The sequence below is a fragment of the Schistocerca nitens genome, chromosome 2, assembly GCF_023898315.1.
Source record: "Schistocerca nitens isolate TAMUIC-IGC-003100 chromosome 2, iqSchNite1.1, whole genome shotgun sequence".
Lineage (NCBI taxonomy): Eukaryota > Metazoa > Arthropoda > Insecta > Orthoptera > Acrididae > Schistocerca > Schistocerca nitens.
In genome coordinates, this window is record NC_064615.1 from 221,043,234 (window position 1) to 221,069,630 (window position 26,397).

The 26,397-nt window shown below is 39.5% G+C and overlaps 1 protein-coding gene across 3 annotated transcripts in view; it reads left to right on the forward strand.

Moving 5' to 3' along the window:
* Positions 1 to 26,397, forward strand: part of LOC126235938 (nuclear distribution protein nudE-like 1-A) — a 159,578-nt gene that overhangs the window by 61,730 nt on the left and 71,451 nt on the right. For all 3 annotated transcript variants that reach the window (XR_007544845.1, XM_049944907.1, XM_049944906.1), the window contains exon 4: positions 5,325 to 5,461. Coding sequence is in view for 2 of the 3 variants with exons in the window: in XM_049944907.1 (XP_049800864.1) it covers positions 5,325 to 5,461 (137 nt within the window). In the remaining variant the exon portion in view is untranslated. The remainder of the gene's footprint in view (positions 1 to 5,324; positions 5,462 to 26,397) is intronic.

Below are 26,397 nucleotides of genomic sequence, written 5' to 3' on the forward strand. Positions count from 1 at the left end.
TATGCAGTAGTCTCTGCTTCTTTAGAAGTTTATTTACAGTGACTACCGTGGAAGGTCCCTTCCGCCATGAACTGGTTCTTCTCAGTACATACCAATGAAGAGCTTGGTCAACTGTTCTTGAGCCACAATTATTCTATATGTTCATCTCCAGCACTAAATGTGATAGGTTACTACTGCTTCTTTACCAAGTTCCCGTTACGTGTTTTAGGTGCCCTTCTTACTGTAGTAATCATTCTTGCCCAACTGTGTCATACTCACTGATATCAGTTTCAATGTGGACATCTTCAAAGAGGTCGGGTCTGTTTGTTGCCATTAGATCTGTCCTGAGTCATGTTCCGGACTATCTGTTGTACTTAGTTGTCAGAGAAGGCATTTAGTAATGTTTTGCAGGATGCTTTGTGACACTACTAACAAAATGGTGATTATCCCACTTGATTGTGGGGTGGTTAAAGTCTCTTCCCATGACTGCAGTGTGATTGGGAAACTTAAGTACTGATGAGCTGAGATTTTCTCTGATGTTTTTGCTTACATCAGGGATTGAGACTGGTGACTGATAGAGAATCAACTACAGTTTTGTGCTCACCCCTGATGCTGAGTTTTGCCTAAACAATCATGTACGCAGTCTTAAATTCTATTTCTGTGAATTGGAATTTCTTGTCTACTACAAAAAATACATCACCTCCGCTCCCCATTAGCCACTCCTTACAATAAACACCCTGAATTTTCTCGAAAATCTCATTGCCATCAATTTCATCTTTTAATCCACTTTCTATACTTAGTATTAGGTGAGCTTCAGTGCTTTTTAGGACGACTTCAAACTCTGACACTTTTTTGTGAATGCTTCAGCAATTAATCACTGGAATTTTAATACTCTCAACTGTGTGTGTGTGTGTGTGTGTGTGTGTGTGTGTGTGTGTGTGTGTGTGTTTGTTTGTTTGGGGAGGGAGCTGGCATTTCTTTGGATCTTACACTGATACTACAATGCTTCTTACAGCTGTCGTTATGTGGACAGGTCTTAACCCTGTGGTGCAAGTCTAGGAAATCACAGAATCTTCGCACTCTCTGATTCAAACCTTCCACTTGACTCAGAACCAGGTGATCACAATGAGTTCTGGGAATAATGATGCATATTATGAGCTTCATTGAAACGCTACGAGCAAAGCTGGTATTCTCATCCTTCTCTGCCAGTAGCTGGAATGATCAAAGTACGACATCGGAGCCCAGATGACAGTCATCATTTGTCCTAATGTGCACCACAATCTGCAGGTTGTTGCCCCCTGTTAGGTCAGTGTCTTCTTGACTAGCATGTTCAACATGATGAATGATGTCCCCTGGCATAAACACAGATGCACATGGTGTTCCTTCCCATTCTTTGCTGGCATTTCCCTAAGGAGTACCAATATTAACCACTCATTTCAACTGACAATGGTTAATTAACTCCTACCCATTTATACACTCCTGGAAATGGAAAAAAGAACACATTGACACCGGTGTGTCAGACCCACCATACTTGCTCCGGACACTGCGAGAGGGCTGTACAAGCAATGATCACACGCACGGCACAGCGGACACACCAGGAACCGCGGTGTTGGCCGTCGAATGGCGCTAGCTGCGCAGCATTTGTGTACCGCCGCCGTCAGTGTCAGCCAGTTTGCCGTGGCATACGGAGCTCCATCGCAGTCTTTAACACTGGTAGCATGCCGCGACAGCGTGGACGTGAACCGTATGTGCAGTTGACGGACTTTGAGCGAGGGCGTATAGTGGGCATGCGGGAGGCCGGGTGGACGTACCGCCGAATTGCTCAACACGTGGGGCGTGAGGTCTCCACAGTACATCGATGTTGTCGCCAGTGGTCGGCGGAAGGTGCACGTGCCCGTCGACCTGGGACCGGACTGCAGCGACGCACGGATGCACGCCAAGACCTTAGGATCCTACGCTGTGCCGTAGGGGACCGCACCGCCACTTCCCAGCAAATTAGGGACACTGTTGCTCCTGGGGTATCGGCGAGGACCATTCGAAACCGTCTCCATGAAGCTGGGCTACGGTCCCGCACACCGTTAGGCCGTCTTCCGCTCACGCCCCAACATCGTGCAGCCCGCCTCCAGTGGTGTCGCGACAGGCGTGAATGGAAGGACGAATGGAGACGTGTCGTCTTCAGCGATGAGAGTCGCTTCTGCCTTGGTGCCAATGATGGTCGTATGCGTGTTTGGCGCCGTGCAGGTGAGCGCCACAATCAGGACTGCATACGACTGAGGCACACAGGGCCAACACCCGGCATCATGGTGTGGGGAGCGATCTCCTACACTGGCCGTACACCACTGGTGATCGTCGAGGGGACACTGAATAGTGCACGGTACATCCAAACCGTCATCGAACCCATCGTTCTACCATTCCTAGACCGGCAAGGGAACTTGCTGTTCCAACAGGACAATGCACGTCCGCATGTATCCCGTGCCACCCAACGTGCTCTAGAAGGTGTAAGTCAACTACCCTGGCCAGCAAGATCTCCGGATCTGTCCCCCATTGAGCATGTTTGGGACTGGATGAAGCGTCGTCTCACGCGGTCTGCACGTCCAGCACGAACGCTGGTCCAACTGAGGCGCCAGGTGGAAATGGCAAGGCAAGCCGTTCCACAGGACTACATCCAGCATCTCTATGATCGTCTCCATGGGAGAATAGCAGCCTGCATTGCTGCGAAAGGTGGATATACACTGTACTAGTGCCGACATTGTGCATGCTCTGTTGCCTGTGTCTATGTGCCTGTGGTTCTGTCAGTGTGATCATGTGATGTATCTGACCCCAGGAATGTGTCAATAAAGTTTCCCCTTCCTGGGACAATGAATTCACGGTGTTTTATTTCAATTTCCAGGAGTGTATTTGCCTCCCTTGATACACCCGACACATCATGGTTTTTCAATAGGAGAAGTGAATCCCACTGTTTCAGTGGAAGACAACTCCTCAAACTTGTTGGAGGGGAGTCTGGGTTTAACATCCTGTTTATCCCTTGAGCCTGTTTCACCTGTTCAGGGCACCTACAATTGACATGCCACCCTCAGTCAAGAGGAAGACTACTGATAAATCCTGTACTTTCCGTAGAGAGAACAATATCTACAGGAGAGGATAGCACTTTGTGATACCTTTGGTATCTCTGGTACGTAACTCTCAGTAGCCCTCCCAACACACCCATTCACAGCAGCTTCCTATTACTTGATGGTTGTCAGCAGTCAAGGCAGTTTCCAGCTTTTTATAAATAGTAACTAACTCATCACATACCCGAGATCAGCATATATAGTGAAGCTGCGCTGTCACTGACACAGTATTTTGCAGAACAGTAAACAAGTAACTTAAAACCAAGTTTTCTGATTCCCATGTAATTTATGGCTTTTATATTCTAGAAGTGAAGCGATTAACAACCAAAAAGATACATATTATGCCAGCAGTAGACACGTATGCTTATTTGTTTCTGAAAGTTCTCGACAATATACCTTTTATTTTATGAAAGTATACAATGAAATTCGGGAATGATAGGTTTTGTACAAGGATGTTGGCTAAAAGTTCCTAAAAAGCACGAATTAAGTTTGTGATCGATGATAGGGTAAGAGTTTTTCACAGAAATAGCAAATGTTCAAAAATACACAATATATCAAGATGCAAGTGAGTGTTCACACAATTGATAAAAGATTAAGCTGAGACGACACAAAAAGGAGAAACATTAGAATTTATTATTTTGAATCAAACCTAGCTACCACAAGTGGCCTCTCAGAAAGGAAAATTTGGAAGTTTGCATATATATGTAACTAAATCTATGAACTGCATGGATTTTTTACTAAGCTGATATTGCGACACCTTCTACACTTGCTTGCCAAAGATGAACACAACAGCATTAGTGTACCACCATCAGAAATTTGAAAATCACAGAGCATCAACAAAGCATGTCTTCAGCTTGCGATGGCTAACATTACACAAATACAGCTTTCACTTATTCTGCTTTGCAACTCTAGCGCCAGCAGTCACATCCATGAGAGAGAAAGACAAGTAGCAGACCTATCTCTTGCATCCACCCATCAAACCCTCTTTGTGTGCTGTCTCGAGTATATTCTGTTCTGTTCTGTTCTATTCGATGAATTTCATTTCTGAACAATGTTTAGATGCAGCTAATGCCATAACATGCCACAGTATTCACTAATCCTTTTCAAATTGTTTATTTACTTTTCAGTGCTGTGTTGTTTAATCTGTCCATTGAGAAAGTGATAAAGAAAAATTGGAGAAGGAATTAAAATTCAAGAAGAAGAAATAAAATATTTGAAATTTCCTGCTGACATTGTAATTTTGCCAGAGACAGCCAGCGACTTGAAATAGCAGTTGAATGGAGTAGACACGGTCTTGAAAGGAGGATATAAGATCAACAAAACCAAAACAAGGATAATGGAAGTCAAATTAAATCAAGAGGTGCTGAGGGAATTAGATTAGGAAAAGTGAGACTAAAAGTAGTGAATGAGTTTTGCCGTTTGTGCCGTAAAATAACTAGTGATGACCAAAGTAGAGAGGACATAAAATATAGACTACCAGTGTCAAGAAAAGTGTTTTTCAAGAAGAAAGAGTCATTTCTGAAGGTATTTGCCTGGAATGTTGCCTTGTATGGAAGTGAGATTTGGATGATAAACAGTTGGGACAAGAAGAGAATAGAAATTTTTGAAAACTACTGTTACAGAAGGATGCTGAAGATTAGAGTGGTAGGTCATGTAACCAATGAGATAGTACGGAATGAAACTGGGGAGAAAAAAAATTTGTGGCATAACTTAACTAAAAGAAGAGATTCGTGGACAGGACACATTCTGAGACAGCAAGGAATCATCAGTTTAGGGTTGGAGGCAAGTGTGGGGAATTAAAGTTGTAGAGGATGATAAAGAAATTAATACAGTAAGCAGGTTCAAATGGATGTAGGTTGCACAGGGTAGAGCAACGAAGCTGTGCCAAACTAGTCTTCAGGCTGAAGATCAAGAAACTACATTTGATTTTTCACATTATGACTCACTTGCACACGGAAAATGTTCCATTTAATGACATCTAATTCTTTTATGCCCATTGTTTAATCTCCCTCTCCAAGATGAAACAAGCTTTTGTCTGTTGCTTCCAAGTAAATACCTTTTTTTAAAAATATTTTTGTTCAAAAATTGAGTACATCGTTTTGTGTCTTACTATGATTTTCTATGTCAACTGGCATACAGTATGTTTCTAGTTTTGATTGTCATACATGTGAAGGTATAATTTTATGTTCTTCCAGTTTTACTATTATGTCTATCAGTACTTAACTTCTGCCACAGGATCGAATAGATCAGTTACAGAGGCAATGTGATTCCAAGGATACACAACTCTCAAAATTGGAAGCACACAAGCAAGAGCTAATGAAGAGGACAAGAGAACTGGAACAAAGGAATGATGATCTTGAAAGAGCTTTGAGGTAAGAGCAGTTTTACATCCATTATTTATTTTTTCTATGCTTGTAATTTTGCCACCCCACATTCCCTTCCATTAAGGTTCTTCTTTTATTTGTTTCAACCTAATGGTCAGTGAGTAGTAAATTATATTCGTCCAAAATATGCTTAACATGTGAATAGGCATCTTGTTCTGTTCTCATGATTGTTGGGGATGCCAGAGGAAGGGGCGAGGGGGGGGGGCAGTTCATATTCTTGAGGGGGGGGGGGGGGAACCTTGTTTTACACAGCGACTAGCATCCAGTGCACGTTAGTCTGTCAGTTATTCATATGACTTTGAAACGCATCCCTGCCGGTTTTTGAACACATTCTAAGTTGATTTCTGAGTGCGTGCATAGTGTACATAATGTCTCTGCCAGGGAAATCCTCGTCGCATGTAGAAACAAACTTTCCTTCAGACAAAAGGGGCTATACGAGCTGAGCGGAGTAAGGCCGAACGGATGAATGCCAACCGCTTTCTGATTGTGTGGTTGATTGGGTTTGGGAATGATGAGCGTTGTTATAATTACTATCGAAATCCATAGATTCAGACTACCGGAGTGGAAATAAATGAATAACAGGTAAGAAAGATTATGTATTACCTCCTCGGTGTATTCAAAAAAAAGAAATTTTGACAGAAAATTTTTGGCGGGATCGCTATGCTAGTAAGGACCAGTTATACAGTCCCTGGGTAGCAGCTGCTTTAAGTTTTATTCTGAAAGAAGCGCGGAAAACGCGTTGTACGAACGTGTAACAACGCCTAACCGGAGAATAATCGCGGGATAACCAAACCGGTGATCCTGGCAGAGTTAGTGAAGTTAACAGGCAAATAAGCTTTGACATTGGCAGGAGTAGTTACAGAATGAGTGATAACAAGACTGTTTGTTAGAACGAGGAAGGTGAAGAAACAGGGACATCACACAAATTATGGAATAATATGACGATTCCAAGTTTGTATAAAAATTTCGTACTGCTACTTTTCGATCTCATGCGTGAGAAACTGGAGTGTATGAATGAAGTGTGAAACTATTTCCTAACGTTAAGCTTTTGCTTGTAGTAGGCCTAATAGGCATTTGATATTGGTACTTCGTGAATTATATTCTGTCATTACAAAAAATGAATTATATTCTGTCGTTACAAAAAAGACTGTTTGTGTCAAAACAGTCTCGTTTATTTGGTGTGTGTTGATATTGTTGCAGTATTGGAAAGGCCTATTTTGTTTTATCTGAAAGACAGTGTCAAAATAGACGTAATCAGATTGGGAAACCACACCAGTCTTGGGTACTGTATTAACAGCTTTTTCAATATTAGACAGAAACATTTCGATTTTTCATGTAGCAAAACGTTTGACGAACTTTGATGAGGTAATAGCCTTTTGTAGAAAGGAAAGCACGCCATGTAAAGCTGTAGCAAGATTAGAGAGAAAAAATTCTAGGAGCTAAGGATTGGAGAAATGTGTATTGTCTTGCTTGTCTCATATCTTTACTGGGTTTATATATCCTATATTTAATTTTATGTCGCACAAAGCAGGAAGTTATTAGCTGATAGGGAGTAAAGAGTGCAAATTTTCTGAAGAGTTCTTTTATTTGTTTGTTTATTTATATATTTATTTATTTGTTAAAGAAAAAGAGGAACAGGATGTCAAACCGGCCAACTGTAAACAGGAGAGTTACCACAGGGCATTTTAATTTCCACTGTCCTTAATATGGTTTGGTGGCATCCATTACAAAATATACGCGTTTAAATTCCACAGAGCAAAATACAGTGATGTGCGACAGAAGAATGCTGAGTGAGGAGGCGAGGCACTGCACTTTGGCACACTTACCACCAAATAACATGTCTTACATTTCCTACATGTTTTATGCATCAGACTCTTCAGAAAGATGTGTGCTACAAAATGAACAAATTTTTGAAAAATTCGATTTTTTCTAATTATTGACGCACAACCTAACGGCTCGTTTCTGCACACTTTACATGTAGATTTACATATAAATTTAAGACATTTATTTAAGTATTAAGTGAAGAATTTAGGTTGTTTTCATTAGACATATATTTAGTAGTGCCATATCTATTCAGGGAATTAAAGGTTTACTTTCAAAATGCGTAAAGTACGTATTGCACATACACGTTCTTAGGCCTAATTTTTCAGGTATACAAGTTTTTATTTTTAACATTCGTTTAAGTGCATTACATTCCTGTATTAATAGTATACATGTATATTAGTGTTCCACAGAACTTCAGTGACTCCTGTGATCTGTAGTTAGTAGAATATTACTGTAATTGTCTGGATAAATTTTGTAAAAATATTTTAAACCACCATGAGTGAGAAGTGTTTCAGCTGCCATAGGTAAGTCAGTTCTGGGGTTCTGTGCAGCTGTTGTGGCAGGTGGTTACATTGGGGTGAATGTAGTGGCATGGGAATCGGTGAAGTAAATGGGTCTCTTGCATGGTATTGTAGAGTATGTTCAAGGGATAGGAAAATAGCGGAACAGAATTTGAAGATTAGAGCTCTTAAGGTTGAACTGGATATTTCTAGGAAGGAACTGATGAGGTTAAGGGGTGAGTGGGGGGGGGGGGAGAAGGGTGAAGACAGGTGGGAAGTGATAGCAAGGAACGGGGGCCACAGAAAGAGAACAGTGTCTGACAGTTCCATCATTGGCACAAACAATAGGTTTGCCTTTCTACTGCAGGCAACTAAGGAAGAGGCCTCAAGTAGATGGAAGTGTAGTCAGCACTCAACAGACTTTCACTAGGAAACTGTTTCAAAAAAAGTAGAAAGTAGGAGGAAAGTTCTGTTGTTAGGTAGTAGCCATGGAAGAGGTGTGGTCCAGATCTTGCGTTAAAAATTAGGTGACAGGTACCAGGTCACAAGTGTTAAGCCAAGTGATAAGAAGATGTAGGATCATTGTACAAGGGATTTACAAAGCAGGGTCATGTTGTGGTAGTGGGTGGAGCAGGAAACAGTATTGATAGGAATCAGGGCCACAATATTGAGTATGACATGATAAAAATAGCATCTGCAATGAACCATACAAATTTTGGATTGGTTCCTGCTTTCATGTAGTATGATCGGCCCCAATTGAACAGCTCTGTCAGGAGGATTAATATGGAGCTAGATCAGCTGCTTCTGGCAGCTACTTTGTCAGGCATTGGTTTGGTTCCTGTTGCTGGTATTGGTAGGTGGGAGTCCACAAAACATGGCCTGCGTCTCAATAGGAAAGGGAAGAGTAAACTGGCTGGGATGATAGCAAACTCTTTGGGGAGGGGGGCACTGAAACTTATGGGAGTACTTCTTGTTTAGGCTAATATCAGTGTTTAGTCATCCAAAATTGATTGAAATTAAGCTTAATGAGAAGCTCAGACAGGCAGGTTCTAGAGATGTTAAAATATCACAAGATTCTTATGATAGTACTGTGAAAAATAATGTTAAAATTATTTAATTTGATGGATAAAAAAAATCTACTCACGAAGTGGTGGCAGAACACACACATAAAAGACTGATGTGATTGTCAAGCTTTCAGAGCCAGTGGCTCCTCCTTCAGGTAGCAGAGTCTAAGGGCAAGGAGGAAGGGTGAAGGAAAAGGACTAGAGAGGTCTAGGAAAAGGGGTAGATTTTGGGATAGTTGCCCAGAACCGCAGGTCAGGGGAGACTTACTGTGCGGGATGAGAAGGAAAGACTGCAGCATGGTGGTGTTGGTTAGGGTCCCAGCTGTCACATCTTGCTGCCATCGGGCTCTTTGTTTATGAAAAGTTGATGAAAAAGAAATTAATGTGATGGTTTGTACAGACTAGAGCCTTAAAAATAACCACATTGTGCAGAGTGATGCCGTAACTTAGTGGTTAAGATATGTGGCTTATGTACAAAAGGTTGTGGGTTCGAACTCCGTCACATACTTCAGACTTTTTTTATTTTTAAATCTTTATCAAAATGTTTTATTTTTATTTACTTCATTGTTTTATATGTAATGTTTTTTTAATTTCTAATCTTTTTCATGTGATCTTAGTCATCATATTAACTTTTCTATTTGCTATAATTTTTGTCCTTGTCATTCTTGTTTCTCTGAAATCTTTGTGCATTTAATTTAATTATTTTAATGCTTTACCTTCTGTGTAATTTCTTCCATATTACCATTTTCTATTTTCATCCACATCATAGTTTTCATTATTTCTGTTCCTCATTTTGCTTGAATTTAATTTTATTTACAATGCCTTATTTCATTAAAATCTTCATCTGTGTTGTTTTGTGTGTAGTGCAGCAAGAACTTGTGTTTTAAACTTTTGTATGATGATTATTTTAAAAAAATTACCTCTTGTAACAAAAAAAATATTCTTGACACAGTTGCACAGCCAGTATAAATTGATTATTGCATCATTTGTTTTTTTTTTTTTTTTTTTTTTTTTTTTTTTTTTTTTAATTCAACTGACAGATCAGCATTTTCAAATGTTTAAATGTCGTGATACAGCTAGCTATTCCCGGCCATGCATTGCTGTGGCTCAGTCTGGTAAAAAAAAAAAAAGAAAAAAGAAAGCACACATTTCTATTATTATTATTATTATTATTATTATCATCATCTTGATTGGCCACATTGGACCACTTGAGTCATTCCATGTTCACTTTGTTTTTGAAGATTGTACTACTTGCTTCTTGCCCTCAGCCCAGTACTTTTTCATTTGTTCCAAACGCAATTTTCTTAACTTGTCTGAAACCTCTACCGATCTTCTGTGCGTCATTTCTGCTGGAAATTTATGATTCATAAGGAGAGTGTTCTCTGCATCAATAATTATGAGACCGATTGCTTCAAGATCTTGCTGAATTTCTTTGACTCACTGTCCTCCTGTCTTCTTTCTGAGCCTTCTCATCACTAGTTGTTTTAAAATCCTGTTGTAAGGCACTTGTAAGACATGAAAGAAACAAGAGATTCTTTTCTTCTGCATTGTGCTGGTGATTGGGTCAGTCTCACAATAGACAGTTATATTACAGAGGATTCTCCAGACTCCATCAACCTGGTATTTTTTTATTGATGCATGCTCTGATAATTCTTCATTCAGTCTTGAGGAGTTGATCGGTTGTTCTTCATTTTTCATTTGGAACAGAGTTTCACAAGAGCAAGTTGCTTCTAGGAGACTTACAGTTTTGTAATTTATTATATGTTGACCAGGTTAGAAATAGTGCCTTTTTCATTTTGTTGGTTCTATTTATCCATGTTGCTTTCTCACCCAAGTTGTGCAAAATAATTTCTCAAAGATATTTAAATTGTAGAACTATGTTAATTGCTTGGACATTTATGAAGATTTTATCTATGCAAAGAGGTTTCATAGGCATGATTTCAATTTCCTCAGAGGATATTAGTAATCCTATTTTTGAAGCAATTTTCTGGAGACTTGTGATCTGAGCATGAACTTCTTCCATGTCAAGGGCTAAGAGAGCCAAATCGTCAGCAAACCCAAGGCAGTTTTCTCTTATTGCTGGTTTTCCGCCAATTTTGATTTTACATGGGTTTTATTTTTGCCAGCTTGTCATGATGTAGTAGAGGGCCACATTGAAAAGCAAAGGGGACAATCTATCACCTTGTCTGAGTCCTGTTTTTATTGTGAAAGCTTTTGACATTTCTCCTCTAAACTTGACCTTTGAATTTGTGTTGGTTAAAGTTAGCGGAATGAGTCTTACCAGTTTGGGATGGAGGCCATATGCTCTAAGGATTTTTAGAAGTGTGGGCCTATGATCACTATAATATGATTTTTTAAAATCTATGAATGAGATGATTAACTGTTTGTTTCTATACTTGTAATACTCCATTATTAGTTTCAGGCTAAGAATTTGGTCTGAGCGGCTTTTTTATGGTTGAAATCCTCCTTGATGTTCTCCAAGCTGTGGTTCCAGAATGTTTTTGATCCTATTGTAAATTATGCGGGAGAAAACGTTGTGTCTGCAGTCCAGAAGGGTCATTCCTCTGTAATTATCTGGGTTTATTCTATCTCCTTTTTTAAATAATGGATGGGTTTTTCCTGAGGTCCAGTGCTTTGGAATTTTCTCTGTGATCCACATTTCAATTAAATGTTGGTAGAGATTTTTGACTGCAGGTTTTCCAGTATTCTTCCAGATTTCTGCAAATACATGGTCTTTGCCACATGCCTTGTCATTTTTTTAGTTCCTGAATTGTGATCTCTACCTCATTGATAGTTGGAGGATCCATTAGGTCTGGCGTGGTTAAAATAGGTGCTTCAGTGTCTACTTGAAATTTTTCCAGTGGGTCATCACAATTTAAAATTTTGTTTAAGGTCTCTGCAAGGTTTTCTGCATTTTCTCGATTACTATGTGCCAACTTTCCTGACTTATATTAAAAATTATGAGTCCCCAACTCTTCAGCTGAGAGATATCTCCCAAACATTTTGTAGTAATCTCCCGACTTTCTTCTGGAAGTTCTCTTCTATCTTTTTTAGGGTATTTTTAAGATGTTTGCGTTTTGTCTGTCTGATGATTTTATGGGTTCACTTTCTTTGTTTAATTAGTTGTAGATGTGATTCTTCAGACTGTTGGGCTTGGTACTTTATCTGACCTTGGTGTCTTCTTTCTAAAGCCTGGTCACGTTCTTCATTCCACCACACGTTTCTCCCTGGGATTTATTGGAGCCAACTCTTCTGCTATGGATTTGGTTTGGTGGTTAATTCTTCTAGTGTGTTATAGTTGATAGATCCTTCATCTGATTTCCTAGTGTATTCCTCATTTTTTGTTAAGATGGTTGGGTTGAATTTTCTTCCAATTTTTTTTCTGAGATCTTTTCTTTACCATTGGTGTTAATTTTATTTTGATCTTCACAACATGGTTGTCTGACCCTGAGTCTTTACCCTTTAAAACTTTGATGTTGTAGATTTCACGATGGTGAAATTTATCCATACATACATGGTCCAGTTGCCATTTGCCCTTTCGGAAATCAAGATGCTTCCAGGTTTTTAATTTGTGAGGTTTTCTTTTAAAACATGTTGATTTTGAGACCAAGTTATGATTTCTATAAGTTCCAATTAACCATTGACCATTTTTGGTCCATTTATGTACTGACCATTTTTCACTGATATCTCTGTATCTTCTTTCTTGTGGCCCAGTTGAGCATTGAAGTTGCCAAGGAGAATTTTTATGTTTGATGGAGGAATGTTGATTAAAACTTGATCCAGGAGATCCCAAAATTTCTGTGTTTCTTCTTTGTCCTTCAGAGTATTATTTTTCTAATTGGTGGTAGCATATGCATTTGGTGGTGCATTGATAATTGTGTGTGTCTTATTTGCAGATTTCAAAGGGATAGTTTTTCATGACTTTTCTTCCAGGGATTCCTTTATAAAGTCGGTATCCCTCTGATTCCATAGGGTCTTGATCACTGTTTCTGATTTCTTGAAGAGTCATGATTACAATTTTGTGTTTCTTCATGATATCAGTGGCGATTTTTAATTTTCCGACTTGGCACAAGGAGTTAACATTTCTATAATGTACGGGAATTGGTTATAAGTACTAATCTCCTTCTCCCTCCTATCTCTGTCCACCTTCTTCTCCCCCTCTTTGTTGAAGTCCTCCTTTCCACTTTGTGTCAATTTCCTCTCACATCCTGCCCATATCTTATTCCCCACCCCCTCCCCCCCTCTCTCTGATCTTGAGCCTGGTTTATTGTTACTGCTAATTCAAATTCTGTAGTAGCGCAGTCTAATCGAAGACAATAAACTGTAAATAAAGCTTTCCTGTTTGCTAAGAATGTTTCACTATTACATATCAAATACATGTCCTATACATGTACATATGTTTATTGCAATATTGTGTAAACATTGGAAGTAAATTGGTCAAGTACTTTTGAGATTTTTGGTAACAAAATGTTTTGTTACATGTATTTAACTATCACATACATTAATTTGAGATATTTGGTAATTATGTTTCCCCTGTAAATATTACACATTCATCTTTGTGTTATATATATTACAAATAGGTAGATGAAAACACACACATATTAAAGTGCAACATTGTGACAAAATTTCAAAGATATTGGTGAAGAACTTTCGGAGATAAGAGATTTTGAATAAATGTTCATTTACATTTTTATTTGTGTAGAAGTAAATGTTTTCTTCAAAATCTTAAATCTCTGAAAATTGTTCACAAAGTCCTTTGAAATTTTGACACAGCATTGCATTTGATTATGTGTGTGTTATATAACTTTGGGGCACCGTAAGGTGTATAAATCTATTATACATATTACATTTTTATTAACTACACACACACACACACACACACACACACACACACACACACACACACACTATTTGGCACTCCACCGCAGGTATATAAAAGACAAGCATATTCAAATGCAACAATTCCAAAGGAATCTATGAAGAACTTTCCGGGATATAAGTTTGTGAGCAAACGAGCATTTAAATTTTTATTTACATAAATGGAATTTTCAGGTTGAAATGTTGACAGTTATGAAAAGGGTAGATTTCTACTCACCGTAAAGATGACACAGTGTATTGTAGGCAGGCTCAACGAATAGACTGTTACGCAGAGAGCTTTCGGCCAACAGCTTCTTCAGAAAAGAATGAAGAGCAGACACACAAGCAGGCACACCTCACACACTTGACCACTGTCTTTGTGTGCTCTTGCCAGAATTACTAACTAGTGCACTCCAGACAGACAGTTCCGAAGCTGTCAGAAGAGCCTATGAGAAAATGGAGTAGGCATTAATTTGATAAAAGGAATCAAATGGCATGGTGTGGTACATTTTGACAGCACGGCAGTGTTGTAACAAATATGTATGAAAAGTCCACACATAGAATCGTGGTTTGGATGGGGTCTTGTACTCGGTTCCTATTTTGGTCATTTGTATAGCCATTCGAACATCTTACTGTAGCTGTGTTACAGTATATTAAGAAAAGTTTGAATGATGAATTCTAGCTGGTGCCCATGCAAATTGTATGAATCAATCAATTGCTTTTGCAAAAGATTTTAATGGAGCTAAAATTGCAAAAACAGTCACCGTTAAATAACTCCACACTGGAGCAAGATTCATTGTTTGAATTTGGACCACCAGTGTATTGTACTTGGGTTTAAATTAAGTTTCAACCGTATGAAAGAATCTTGCTTGCTTTTGCATTTTATCTACAAGAAAACACATTTTTCTGGGAGGTTTTTGAAGTGCGCCACTTCTGTACTTAACTTCTATGAATCGGTTTGAATTTAGCACAAAGATAGATAAATTGATAAAGGTCAAAATGATACTTTTTTTGTCCAATGATATTTATTCATTGTAGAGATATGATGGTTTAAAGTCTAGCTAAATGTAAAAAGTTATTCTTTCATGAATTGACTGCATAGACTCTGATGGGACCATTTCTCTCCCAAACCTGTGACACGGGTGATGAGGGATATAAAAACAGATATACACACATTTATGTGCTTCTGGGGAGCGAACACATCTACAATAGGAGTGGGTGAGGACCTATAATAGGAAATATCTCCGAGTGGGGAAGATTGTATCCTAAACTTCAATGACACACCATGTAATATTGTACGATGTGACAAATGAAATGTTGGATGACATGATGGCGTGTGTCATCTTACATGAATGACATCATATGTCATGTTACTGTACTTTGCATGATGTGTTATGTAAAATGACATCGGTACTAATACAACAACTGAAAAACTTCAATCGTGTTTAGATTTTGTGATCTAAATGTCTTTGTAGCTGCCAGATAAGTCAAAATGTCTTTTATATTCCTAACTTTGCCCAGGACATAGTCACCTTTTTTCTGCAATGATAGCATTTTTCATTCTAGTACTATAATATATTATGGAAAGAAGGAAGAATGAGATCTTAGGACTGAGTGAGACAAAGGATCATGTAATGGTGTAGAATTTGTCAGTAAGACTGCAGATTATATCTGTGATGTAGCATATGTCAAAGAGACAATAGTTAAAACAATGAAGAAAGGTAAATGGAGAGATCCCGATTATTGTTCAGGTTTACGCACTGCATGCAATCAACAGATTGAGGATGTAAAAGAATTTGTACAGGAAGACAATATAATTGAAAGATCTGAATGTCCAAGTTGGTGAGGACCGGGTATGGTATGAAAGTTCACTTGTTCCTTAGTGGCTTTCAAACCAGGAACAGAGAAGGTGAATACCTTCTAGACATCTGTCTGAGGATTAATTTCATAATTGGGGACACCTATTTACTAGCTACAAAACCACTGGGTATATTTGCCATGGGTAACAGAAATCTTTGGTAATGTCATCTCTAATAATGAAGCAGCCAGGCCTCATTCACAGAGGCGAAAGTTCTCCATGTGGAAATTTTGACAGTTACAGACTGCTTAGTGTCACTCTGAGAATTATTCCTACAGGTAAGGTAGGGAGAAGGTGCAAACCAAAAATAAAAATATGGGTATTGGAAAAATCTGACGAATGGAAGAAATATTAAAAGAAGACTGTGAAGAGTTACCCAAAAATGAATTGGCAACTGGAGAAGAAAAGTGGACAAAATTCCTGTCAGTGTATAATAGAGAGAGAGAGAGAGAGAGAGAGAGAGAGAGAGAGAGAGAGAGAGAGAGAAGGAGAACTAGAAAGGTGCAGAAAAGAACAGAGGTGGGCTTAAAGAATTAGATAAAAACTAGAGAAGAATGAAAAGTGATTTGAAAAAGAAAACTGTTGGACAGAGGTTTCTGAGAAACCGCAAGAAGACTAAAAACAGCAAGAAACTGCTGTACATAGTCATGGGAATACATTTGCTCAAAAAAGAAAAAAACCGTGGAGAAAGAAATGGAGCTGTTACATGACAACATGAGGACATAACAAAAAGAGATGAAGTATTATTTTGTACAAAGATAATGTATTTGTGTGAAGAAAGGCCACTCTTCTGTTTCAAATTTTGATTTGACAAATCATGATGTGGCCTGTAGTCAGTATTTTTGTTCTCAGATCATAAATCGTCAATTTCAAAATGACGCCTACACATACCTTGGGGGCTGAAATTAGTACTGTTAAAAGTTACGGCTGTTATAGTAATATCAGCTGGGGAAGTTTCTCCCTTAGGGAGGATTTTCCAATTAAAAACCACATACAGTGGCAGTTGTCGTCAATGCTAAACATCACTGTGCACTGCTGCTTTTCAGCACCACATGTACATATTTGCACCCTATGTTCCCCTACATTATTTGCTGTAAAACTTTTCAACGTTCAACATATCAAAATTGATTGGTATTGATCTGCGTTCCCTGTTTGGGAATGTAAATAAAAAATGTGGCACTAAAGTTGGATAATGTAATGCTGGAAAAATGTCAGACTGTTTTCGTACGCTTGAGGCAGTTTTCGTGCTATTGTAGTTCTGCGATAAACAGACAGATAATTTCATTGCGTACATTGCCAAACTCAGTCATACAGAACTGAAAATCCCATTGGTGAAGTATTTCTTTTACATGCTATTCATTTCCATATAGGCCCAAAGACACAGCATAATATTACTCAGTGCTGCTTGATTGTTTTACAGATTTGCCAACATAATTCAGTGTGTGTATCATGTACATAGTAGTAATAGTAGTAGTAGTATGTATAATAGGAGGTGTAGTGCCTGCTTTATCTGAACCTCAAGCACACAGAATGTTCTTAATGAAAACGGTGATTATGAGGACCATGAAGAGTTGGAAGTGTAACTCTTAGTTATGCAGGATTTGATGAAGGGAGGGAGGGAGAGGAGAGGTGCAACTCAGTGTACCATGGAAGTGAACTTCCTCATCAATTTAGTAGTGTGGCCTATATTTGAGATTTACTTTTTACTAAAGTCTCGTGTTAAAGAGTTCAAGTGTGGCCTATATTCACAGAAATATGGTATGTTAAAATAGAACTGATAGAGAAAGAAATAGGAAAATTAGAAACTCTGAGAAAAAGAGGAGTTACATGCCACTGTCTAGAAGAGGAAAATGCCTTTAAGAGCATGAACAAAGGCAAATCATCAGACATAGATGAAATACTGCAAAAATTATCAAATCTGCTGGAAATTGGTGGACTCCACTAGCTGTATAGTATAGGTTAGTAAACACCATTTGGAAAGTCCTAATAGATTGGACAAAAGTTGTCGTCGTCTTGAAAGGAAACGGGCAGAAGTATGACAACTATAGAGGACTCACACTCCGGACTTAAATTTATGTAGAAAAATATTGAGTACTGTTTAAAAAACATCTTTGAACAACAACTTGAATGGCTTTAGACAACAACACACCACAGTTTTGGCATTACAATGATAACAGAAAAATACTGGGAAAAAGGAAAAGACATTATCCTTATCGTTCTAGATTGACACCTCGCCTCGGGGCAAATGATGGGAATGCCTTGTAAGGAGATATGTGTTCTCTCTCTTTTTCAGCAAAGTAAAAATGTTGTACACCCACTGCCAGAGTTACATCCAGATAAGAGATGGCTATTCTGACTTGTTTCCCACAAGCACAAGGGTGCAACAGAATGGTGCATTTTTCAGGACGGTGCATTGTTACAGATCCTTTTCATCACTGTGATGGATGAAATGATGAAGAGAGGAAACAAAAAGCTCACACAAATGTAACATGTTTGCTCTGCAGCTGATGTTATGCATAGAAGCACAAAAGTAATGCAACAAAAATTAAACACATGGAACCACCAACTAAAGCAGTTTGGCCTAAAAATCAACCACACAAAAACAGTTGTGATGTCACAAACCAAACAAAGATTACATGTAAACAACAATCTGGATAGAGAGAAGCCAGAAACAGTTTACTACTTTCAGTACTTTGATAGTATTGTAACTGTAGTTGCTAAGTCTGGCATGTAAATCAGCAATACATTTAGAACAGGAATAGGACAACCAATTCTTGTAAGAACCAAGAAAACCCTTTGTTAGGCATATTTTTGCCAGCATTACATATGCCATTCAAACTTCTACCATCAACAGTAGAGACAGTGGTAGTCTCCAGGCTGAAGAAATGATATTCTTCAGGTCAATGCTTAAAAAGGTCGGGAAGAATAAATGAGATATGGAATTAAGAGTGTAAAAAAGCACAAGTGAATCAACCACTATGTGAAAACATAAAGCATGACGGAACTATGGTGTGCTTCTGGGTGTTATTTGGCTGAGTTGTATCTGTTTTGTGCACAATATTTCAACTCAGCCATTGGTCTTTGAAATATTGTGCATAAAATAGAAACAACTCAGCCGAACACCTGGAAGTACATCATCAATCAGTCATGCCGACAAAAACTGAGAGATCACTCCAAGGTTGACATGGTTTGGCCGTGTAAAGAGGATAGATCAAATGAGAACAGTAATTAAATGGCTTTACAAGGGACTTGAAGGTAAGAGACACAGAGGCTATCCCAGGAAATAGCGGATTAACATTGCCAGATCTCAGGTTAATGTAAGCACGAGAAAAGCTGTTGCAAATGGCAAATGCCTGTGCAGTAATAAAAACAGCCAGAATGTTGAATGCAAGTGTGCATGCATTGTGTTCTACAGGTTGTAGATGTCAGTTTGTGGGATGAAGTTTCATGGGTGTTGCACTAGGGTGGTCAATACAGGGATAGTCAATGCTGGTTGTGGATAACGCTGGAGTTGTCGTCGCATGATGCCCCATATATGCTCAATTGAAAAAAGACCTGCTAAATCAGTGGCCCAAGACAACACGGTGATATCCTTTACAGCATGTTGGGTTACGGCAGCAGTATGTGGGCAAATGTTATCTGTTGGAAAACACCCACTGGAATGCTGTTCATGTTGGCAGCACAACAGGTCAAATCGACAGCCTGACATACAAATTTGCAGTCAGGGTGCATGGAATAACCACGAGAGTGCTCCTGCTCTCATACTTAATCGCACCCCAGCCCCTAACTCCAGGTGTAGGTCCAGTGTGTCCAGGATGCAGACAGGATGGTTGCAGCCTCTCAACTGGCCTCCGAACCATCACACAGACATCACTGGCACTGAGGCTCTAGCTTTCATTAGAAAAAACAATGGGTCTCGATTCTGCCCTCCAATGAGCTCTCGATTGACACCACTGAAATCGCAAACTGGTGGTTTGGTGTCAGTGGAATGCCCTCTGCAGGGCATCTGGCACGGAGTTGTCCTTGAAGTAACCGATTTGTAATAGTTTGTTGAGTTACTGTTGTGCCCAACTACTGCTCAGATTGCTGCTGCAGATGAAGTACGATGCGCCGGAGTCATACGCCTAACACAATGGTCTTTCCTTTTGATAGTGCCACGTGGCTGTCTGAAACCCGTTCTTCTTCTGAGTATACATTACCATGACCACTGCTGCAAGCAATCATCTGCAGTGGCTATATCCCTACCAAGTTGTTCTGCAGTATTGTAGAAAGAGCATCCAGCTTCTCATAGCCCTATTACCTGACCTTGTTCAGACTTGGTGAGTTATTGATAATGGTATCTTTATCACTGTGAAGGCATTCTGGACTATCTACAGCTCGGCACGTTCACTCTCGGAAGTGAGGTGTTGATAATGGTATCTTTATCACTGTGAAGGCATTCTGGACTATCTACAGCTCGGCACGTTCACTCTCGGAAGTAACTAAAACTCATAACCGGTACAGTGTGTGTTTCAGGCAAACATGATTTACATCTTCAGAATGGTTCTACAAACGCCACTCTTATGGGACTGGCCCGAAATTTGAATAGGTATCATCTCGGATGTAGAAAGACACACACCAACTTTTGTTCATGTCACACAGTTCCTTGTTGGTGTTGCAGTTCTTTGTTCCCATCAGTGCTGTTTATAATGAATTGAACAGCAGTTACATTTACAGTAAGACAATAGGTTCAAAGAATTTAATAACCACCACCTTGAGTGACACCAATCCTCCTCAACTCACACTCATCTTTGTCTCAAAGTTGGAATTGAATTGCCTAATACTAAAAGAGGATAACTGCTCAAAAATTGAAAATGCAGACTTTATTATGGTTCTCAACATTAAGAGGAGATGTTAAATCGCAGACAGGTACAGAGTCTGCTGTACATATGAGCTTTTGTAAAACAACTTCTTCTAACACACACACACACACACACACACACACACAAAACCACTGTCACTAGCCACCAATGCCGGATTGTGAACAACTGTGCCTGATGAAGGAGCTATCTGCGTGATACAGGGAGGATAAGGTTGGGGTGAGGAGGGGAAAGGATAGCTGGGTAGGAGTGAGGGAGAGTGTAGTTCTGGTTGTGGGAGCATGCAGGAGCATGGTAGGAACAGAATAAGGCTGCTAAGTGCAATGGGGAGATTATAGGGGATTGGGTAGAGGGGTGGAGGGGGGAGAGCAGAAAAGGAGAGAAGAGGAGAAGGGTAAAAACAGGGGAGAGACTAGTGGGTGAGTGTGGGTGTGCAGTGCTGGAGTGGGAGCAGGGAATGGAATAGGTGGGGAAAGAGAGAGACTGGCAGAGGTTGATGCCAGGGAGGTTACAAGAATATAGGATATATTGCAAGGAAAGTTCCCACCATTGTAATTCAGAAACTCTGGTGTGACAGGAAGGATCCAGATGGTACAGGCTGTACAGCAATCATTGAAATGAAGCACGTGGTGCTGGGCAGCATCTTCAGCTACTGGGTGGTCCAGCTGTCTCTTGGCCAAATTTTGTTGCTCTCCATTCGTATGGACAGACAGCTTGCTGGTTTTCATTTTCACATAGAATTCAGCACAGTCATTCTTAGATCACATAACTGCTTTCACAGTTAACCCTGCCTCTGATAAGATGGGTGATCCTTGTGACCAGGCTGGAGTAGTACGATACTCCTCATTATAGGGCACAACGAGAGGTAATCGAAACCCTGACAGAGAATGTGCTTCTGCTGCTGCAGTCCTGTGTGGTACTGAGTCACAAGGGGAATGCTTCTTTGTGCCTGGACAGTGGGATGTGGGAGGTGGTAGGTGACTCAAGAGAGAAGGCATGGGAGATCTGTTTCTGTACAAAGTTTAGAGGATAATTTTGGGCCTGTGAAGGCCTCAGTGGGGCCTTTTGTATATTTGGAGAGGGAGTGCTTTTCACTGCAGATGCAGTAGTAGAGGTGGCTAGCCTGTACAGAATGTACTTCTTGGTACAGAATGAATGGCAGTTGTTGAAGTGGAGGTATTTCTGGTGGTTGATAAGTTTGATATGTACAGAGTTACTGATGTAACCATCTGAAGGTGGTAAACATCAAGGGAGGTGGCTTGTTGGATGAAGAGGACCAGGTGAAGTGAATGGGGGAAAAGGTGTTGAGATTCTGTAGGAATGTGGATAGGATGTCTTCACCCACAATCGAGATCACAAAGATGACCATCAATGAATCTGAACCAGGTGAAGGGTTTAGGATTCTGGGCGAAGATAGATTAATGTAGATGACCCATGAAAAGGTTGGCAGAGGGCGGTGCCATACGATTGCCATTGTTGTATCACAGATTTGTTTGTAGGTGATGCCTTCGAAGATGAAGTAATTGTGGGGTGAGGACATATTGGTCATGGTGATCAGGAAGGAATGTGTAGGTTTAGAATCAGTTGGGCATAGCAACAGGGCTATGGGTGTTAGGGAGTTAGTGTAGAGACAGGTGCCATCAATAGTGACGAACAGGCCGCCATGTAGGAGCACAGGTTATGGGTAATAGCCTGAAGGTGTTGGTCCATGAGATCAGAGATTCCCTCAGTGAGGGCACCGTAACTGGCATGTAAAAGGTGGGACTGCTGGAAATGGTAGGGGAGGGGAGAGGGAGGGAGGGGGGGGGAGAGAGAGAGAGAGAGAGAGAGAGAGAGAGAGAGAGAGAGAATTGTGGGAAGGTTTTGGGATATAAGGTTGGGATCAGATATTTAGTTGTTGGATGCAGTTCGTTCTGCAGATGTGAGGTTAACTTCCATGTTGAATGCTTTGTGGAATGATGGTGAGGCAAGGTTTTAGGTTAACAAAATTCTGGAATGTCAATAGGGGATGATTAGGGGCAGTGGGGGGAGGAGTGAAGTCATGCAGGGTTCAACATTGGCTTTGAGTTGAGTTTGATTGGTAGGGTTGGGGGCAAGAAACTATGCCACTGTAGGGATTGAGAGAAGGTCTTTTTAACATGGCTAGCATGATGATTGAAGGTAAGGCCTTTGGAAGGGACTGATATTTCTGTGGGAATAAGCTATTGGAGGAAAGGTTCATGACTGTTTTTTGGGTCCTTTTATGTTCTGGATTCTGTATGATGGTGGGAGGCAGTTTCTTAGGGTGTCATAAATGTAGTAGATCTGTGAAGCAGGGTTTTTCAGGTATGAGGGGATTTGAGGGAGGTCTTTGAAGTTGTGGAAGTGGTGGATAATGGTAGCCCAAGGCAGGTGTTGGAAGTGAAGAGATTGGACAGTGTTTTAGGTGATGTGCTTGCTGCTCTAATTCCTGGAGGAAGAGAGCTTCATTGTGATACCTAGTGTACAGGCATTTAGGATTGCAGAGCTGCAGGTTGCAGAGCAACCGCTGTGCTGCATTCTACAAGAGCATGACTACCAACAAACTGGCCAAGAGATAGCTGAACCACCCAGTGTGGCTGAACATGCTGCCCAACACAGCTTGCTTCACTTCAATGACAGTTTCAATAGCCTGTGCCAACTGGATTGTTCCTAACAACACCAGCTTTTCCGAACTGCACTGTTAGGCCCCTAGATACAGGTGATACAACATTAGCATCACTTATTTAAAAAAAATGCAACATCATAATATCAGTAGAACCTATGCGAAACAAAGTTACATGACAAAAACTACTCAATAGAAACTGAACAATGAAGGAGAAGAGAGATTGCTATCTGCCGTAAATAGGACATGTTAAGTTGCAGATGGGCACAATTAAAGACACTTACGTAAAGCTTTTGGTTGCAGTCTTCATCAATAAAAGTGGACCCACATCATTGACACACATCGGCAAGTGTACATCATGCGCACACGACCACCAACTCCAGCTTCTCACATGTTGGCCCGAGATGCTGGAGTTGGCAGTTGTGTGTGCGTGAAGTGTGCTTGCTTGCTTGTGTGTGTGAATGATGTGTGTCCTCTTTTACTGATGAAGGCTGTGGCTGAAAGCTGTAAGTAGGTGTCTTTTAATTGTGCCTGTCTGCAACTTGACATGTCTTTATGGTAAACAAGTCTGTTTTTTCCTACATTGTTGATAAACGACTCAATGGATGAGGCACAAGGAGCTAAAATAATACATGATTAATGGAACTGGAACTTCCATACCAATATGTTGTGGAGGGTGTTATTAGCAAATTATAATTTTCATTCATTTTAATTCTAATTTGCTAACACCACCTTGTGTAATATTATAGTATGAAAGCTCCAGTTCCGTCAATGAAAAATTATGTTAGCTAGTGGTATGTTGCACCAAATTAAATTATACCAGTGCATGTTGCCAATGAAATCCAAAACCATAACAGAAGCTTATGTACTAAAGTATTTACTGCTGAAAACCAAATGGCTAAAATGATAGGTCTATTGCTGGGTAAGAGCAGCAGCTACTCACATATATTGAGTAAGGCATAAACATTTATTAAAACGTGTGTAGTTCAGTTAGACAAATTATGTCACATAGTAGAAACATCAAAATAGTGTGGTAACAAGGAATCCTATCTGTAGAATAACATATAAAGTCCATGATCCAACAACAGGATATATGCAGCATCATAAGATTAATAGTAACTAATTTGAAGCAAACTTACGTTGCCTAATACAAGGTCCAGTCACATTAATGTGACCAATGCCTATGTTCGACATCAATGTAACATAAACACTCGCAGAAGAAAGGTGGCAGCACTCTATAAAGCATGATGGTGGGACACAGAAAACAATGCAGTTATTGCCGTAATTAGGAAATGGACAGATTTATCTGTCAGGGGAAGCAAATTATTATTTGTGGGGACTTCAATGTAGATTCTCTGAAAGAGGGTAATAGGAAAAATGACCTTGAAGTATTACTCGGTTCTTTCAATTTGACACCCGTTATTGATTTTCCTACTCGGGTGGTAAAGGATAGCAGCTCACTGATAGATAACTTCTTTATAGACCAAGATAAGTTTAACCAGATAAATGCTCAGCCTGTTGAGAATGGTCTTTCTGATCATGGTGCACAGCTAGTTACAATATATGACATCGCTCCATTCAGCAATACTAAACAGTCCTCCAAAGCAGTACGTTCAGTCAACGATTTAACAATTGCAAATTTCAGGGAAAGCCTACAGCAGTTAGACTGGGATGAGGTGTACCGTGAACCTGATGCCAATTTAAAATATAATTTATTTCATGACATTTTTGTAAATGCATTTGAAAACTGCTTCCCCAAGAAAATAGTTAAATATACTTGTAAGAAACCTTGTAACAAACCATGGCTTACTAAGGGTATAAAAATATCTTGTAACCGGAAAAGGGAAATGTATCTGACAGCAAGAAAGAGTAGTGACCCAGAAACTATCAAAAATTATAAAAACTACTGTGTTATATTAAGAAAAGTTATTAAAAAATCCAGGAGTATGTGTATCATGTCTGAAATCAGCAACTCTGATAATAAAATTAAAACAATTTGGAATATTATTAAAAGAGAAACAGGTCAACCAAGAGCAGAGGAAGACAGTATTACCATCAAATTGAATGAAAACTTTACGAACAAAAAGTCAGAAGTTGAAAATATTTTTAATAATCATTTTCTAAATGTTGTGGATATAGTAGGATCCAGGTGTTCATTAGAAGATGCTAGGCTGTTAATGGAAGAGGCCATACCAATGCAATTTGATACAATTGAAATCTCACCCACTTCTCCCTCTGAAATTAGGAAAATAATAAACTTGCTTAAAAGCAAAAACTCACATGGAATTGATGGCATTTCCAGCAAAATACTAAAAGCTTGTTCTCAACAGATAAGTAAGATTCTCAGCCACCTGTGTAATAGCTCTCTGGAACAGGGCATTTTCCCTGATAGACTGAAATATGCTATTGTTATACCTTTGCATAAAAAGGGGGATGGATCTGATGTCAACAATTACCGTCCAATCTCCCTTCTAACAGCTTTATCCAAAATTTTTGAGAAAGTAATGTATTCAAGAGTAGCTTCACATATCTGTAAAAATGAAGTACTAACAAAATGTCAGTTTGGTTTCCAGAAAGGTTTTTCAACAGAAAATGCCATATATGCTTTCACCAGTCAAATTTTGAATGATCTGAATAACCGAACACCACCCATTGGGATTTTTTGTGATCTCTCAAAGGCTTTTGATTGTGTAAATCATGAAATTCTGCTAGACAAGGTCAAGTATTGTGGCATGAGTGGGACAGTGCACAAATGGTTTAATTCGTACCTAACTGGAAGAGTGCAGAAAGTAGAAATAAGTAGTTCTCGTAACATGCAAAGATCAGCACATTCCTCAAACTGGGGAACTATCAAGAATGGGGTTCCACAAGGGTCAGTCTTGGGTCCTTTGTTGTTCTTATTATATATTAATGACTTGCCATTCTATATTCATGAAGAGGCAAAGTTAGTTCTCTTTGCTGATGATACAAGTATAGTAATCACACCTGACAAACAAGAATTAACTGATGAAATTGTCAATACTGTCTTTCAGAAAATTACTAAGTGGTTCCTTGTAAACGGACTCTCACTGAATTTTGATAAGACACAGTACATACAGTTCCGTACAGTGAATGGTATGAGGCCATTAATAAATATAGACCTTAATCAGAAGCATATAGCTAAGGTAGAATATTGCAAATTTTTAGGTGTGTCCATTGATGAGAGATTAAATTGGAAGAAACACATTGATGATCTGCTGAAACGTTTGAGTTCAGCTACTTATTCAATAAGGGTCATTGCAAATTTTGGTGATAAACATCTTAGTAAATTAGCTTACTACGCCTATTTTCACTCATTGC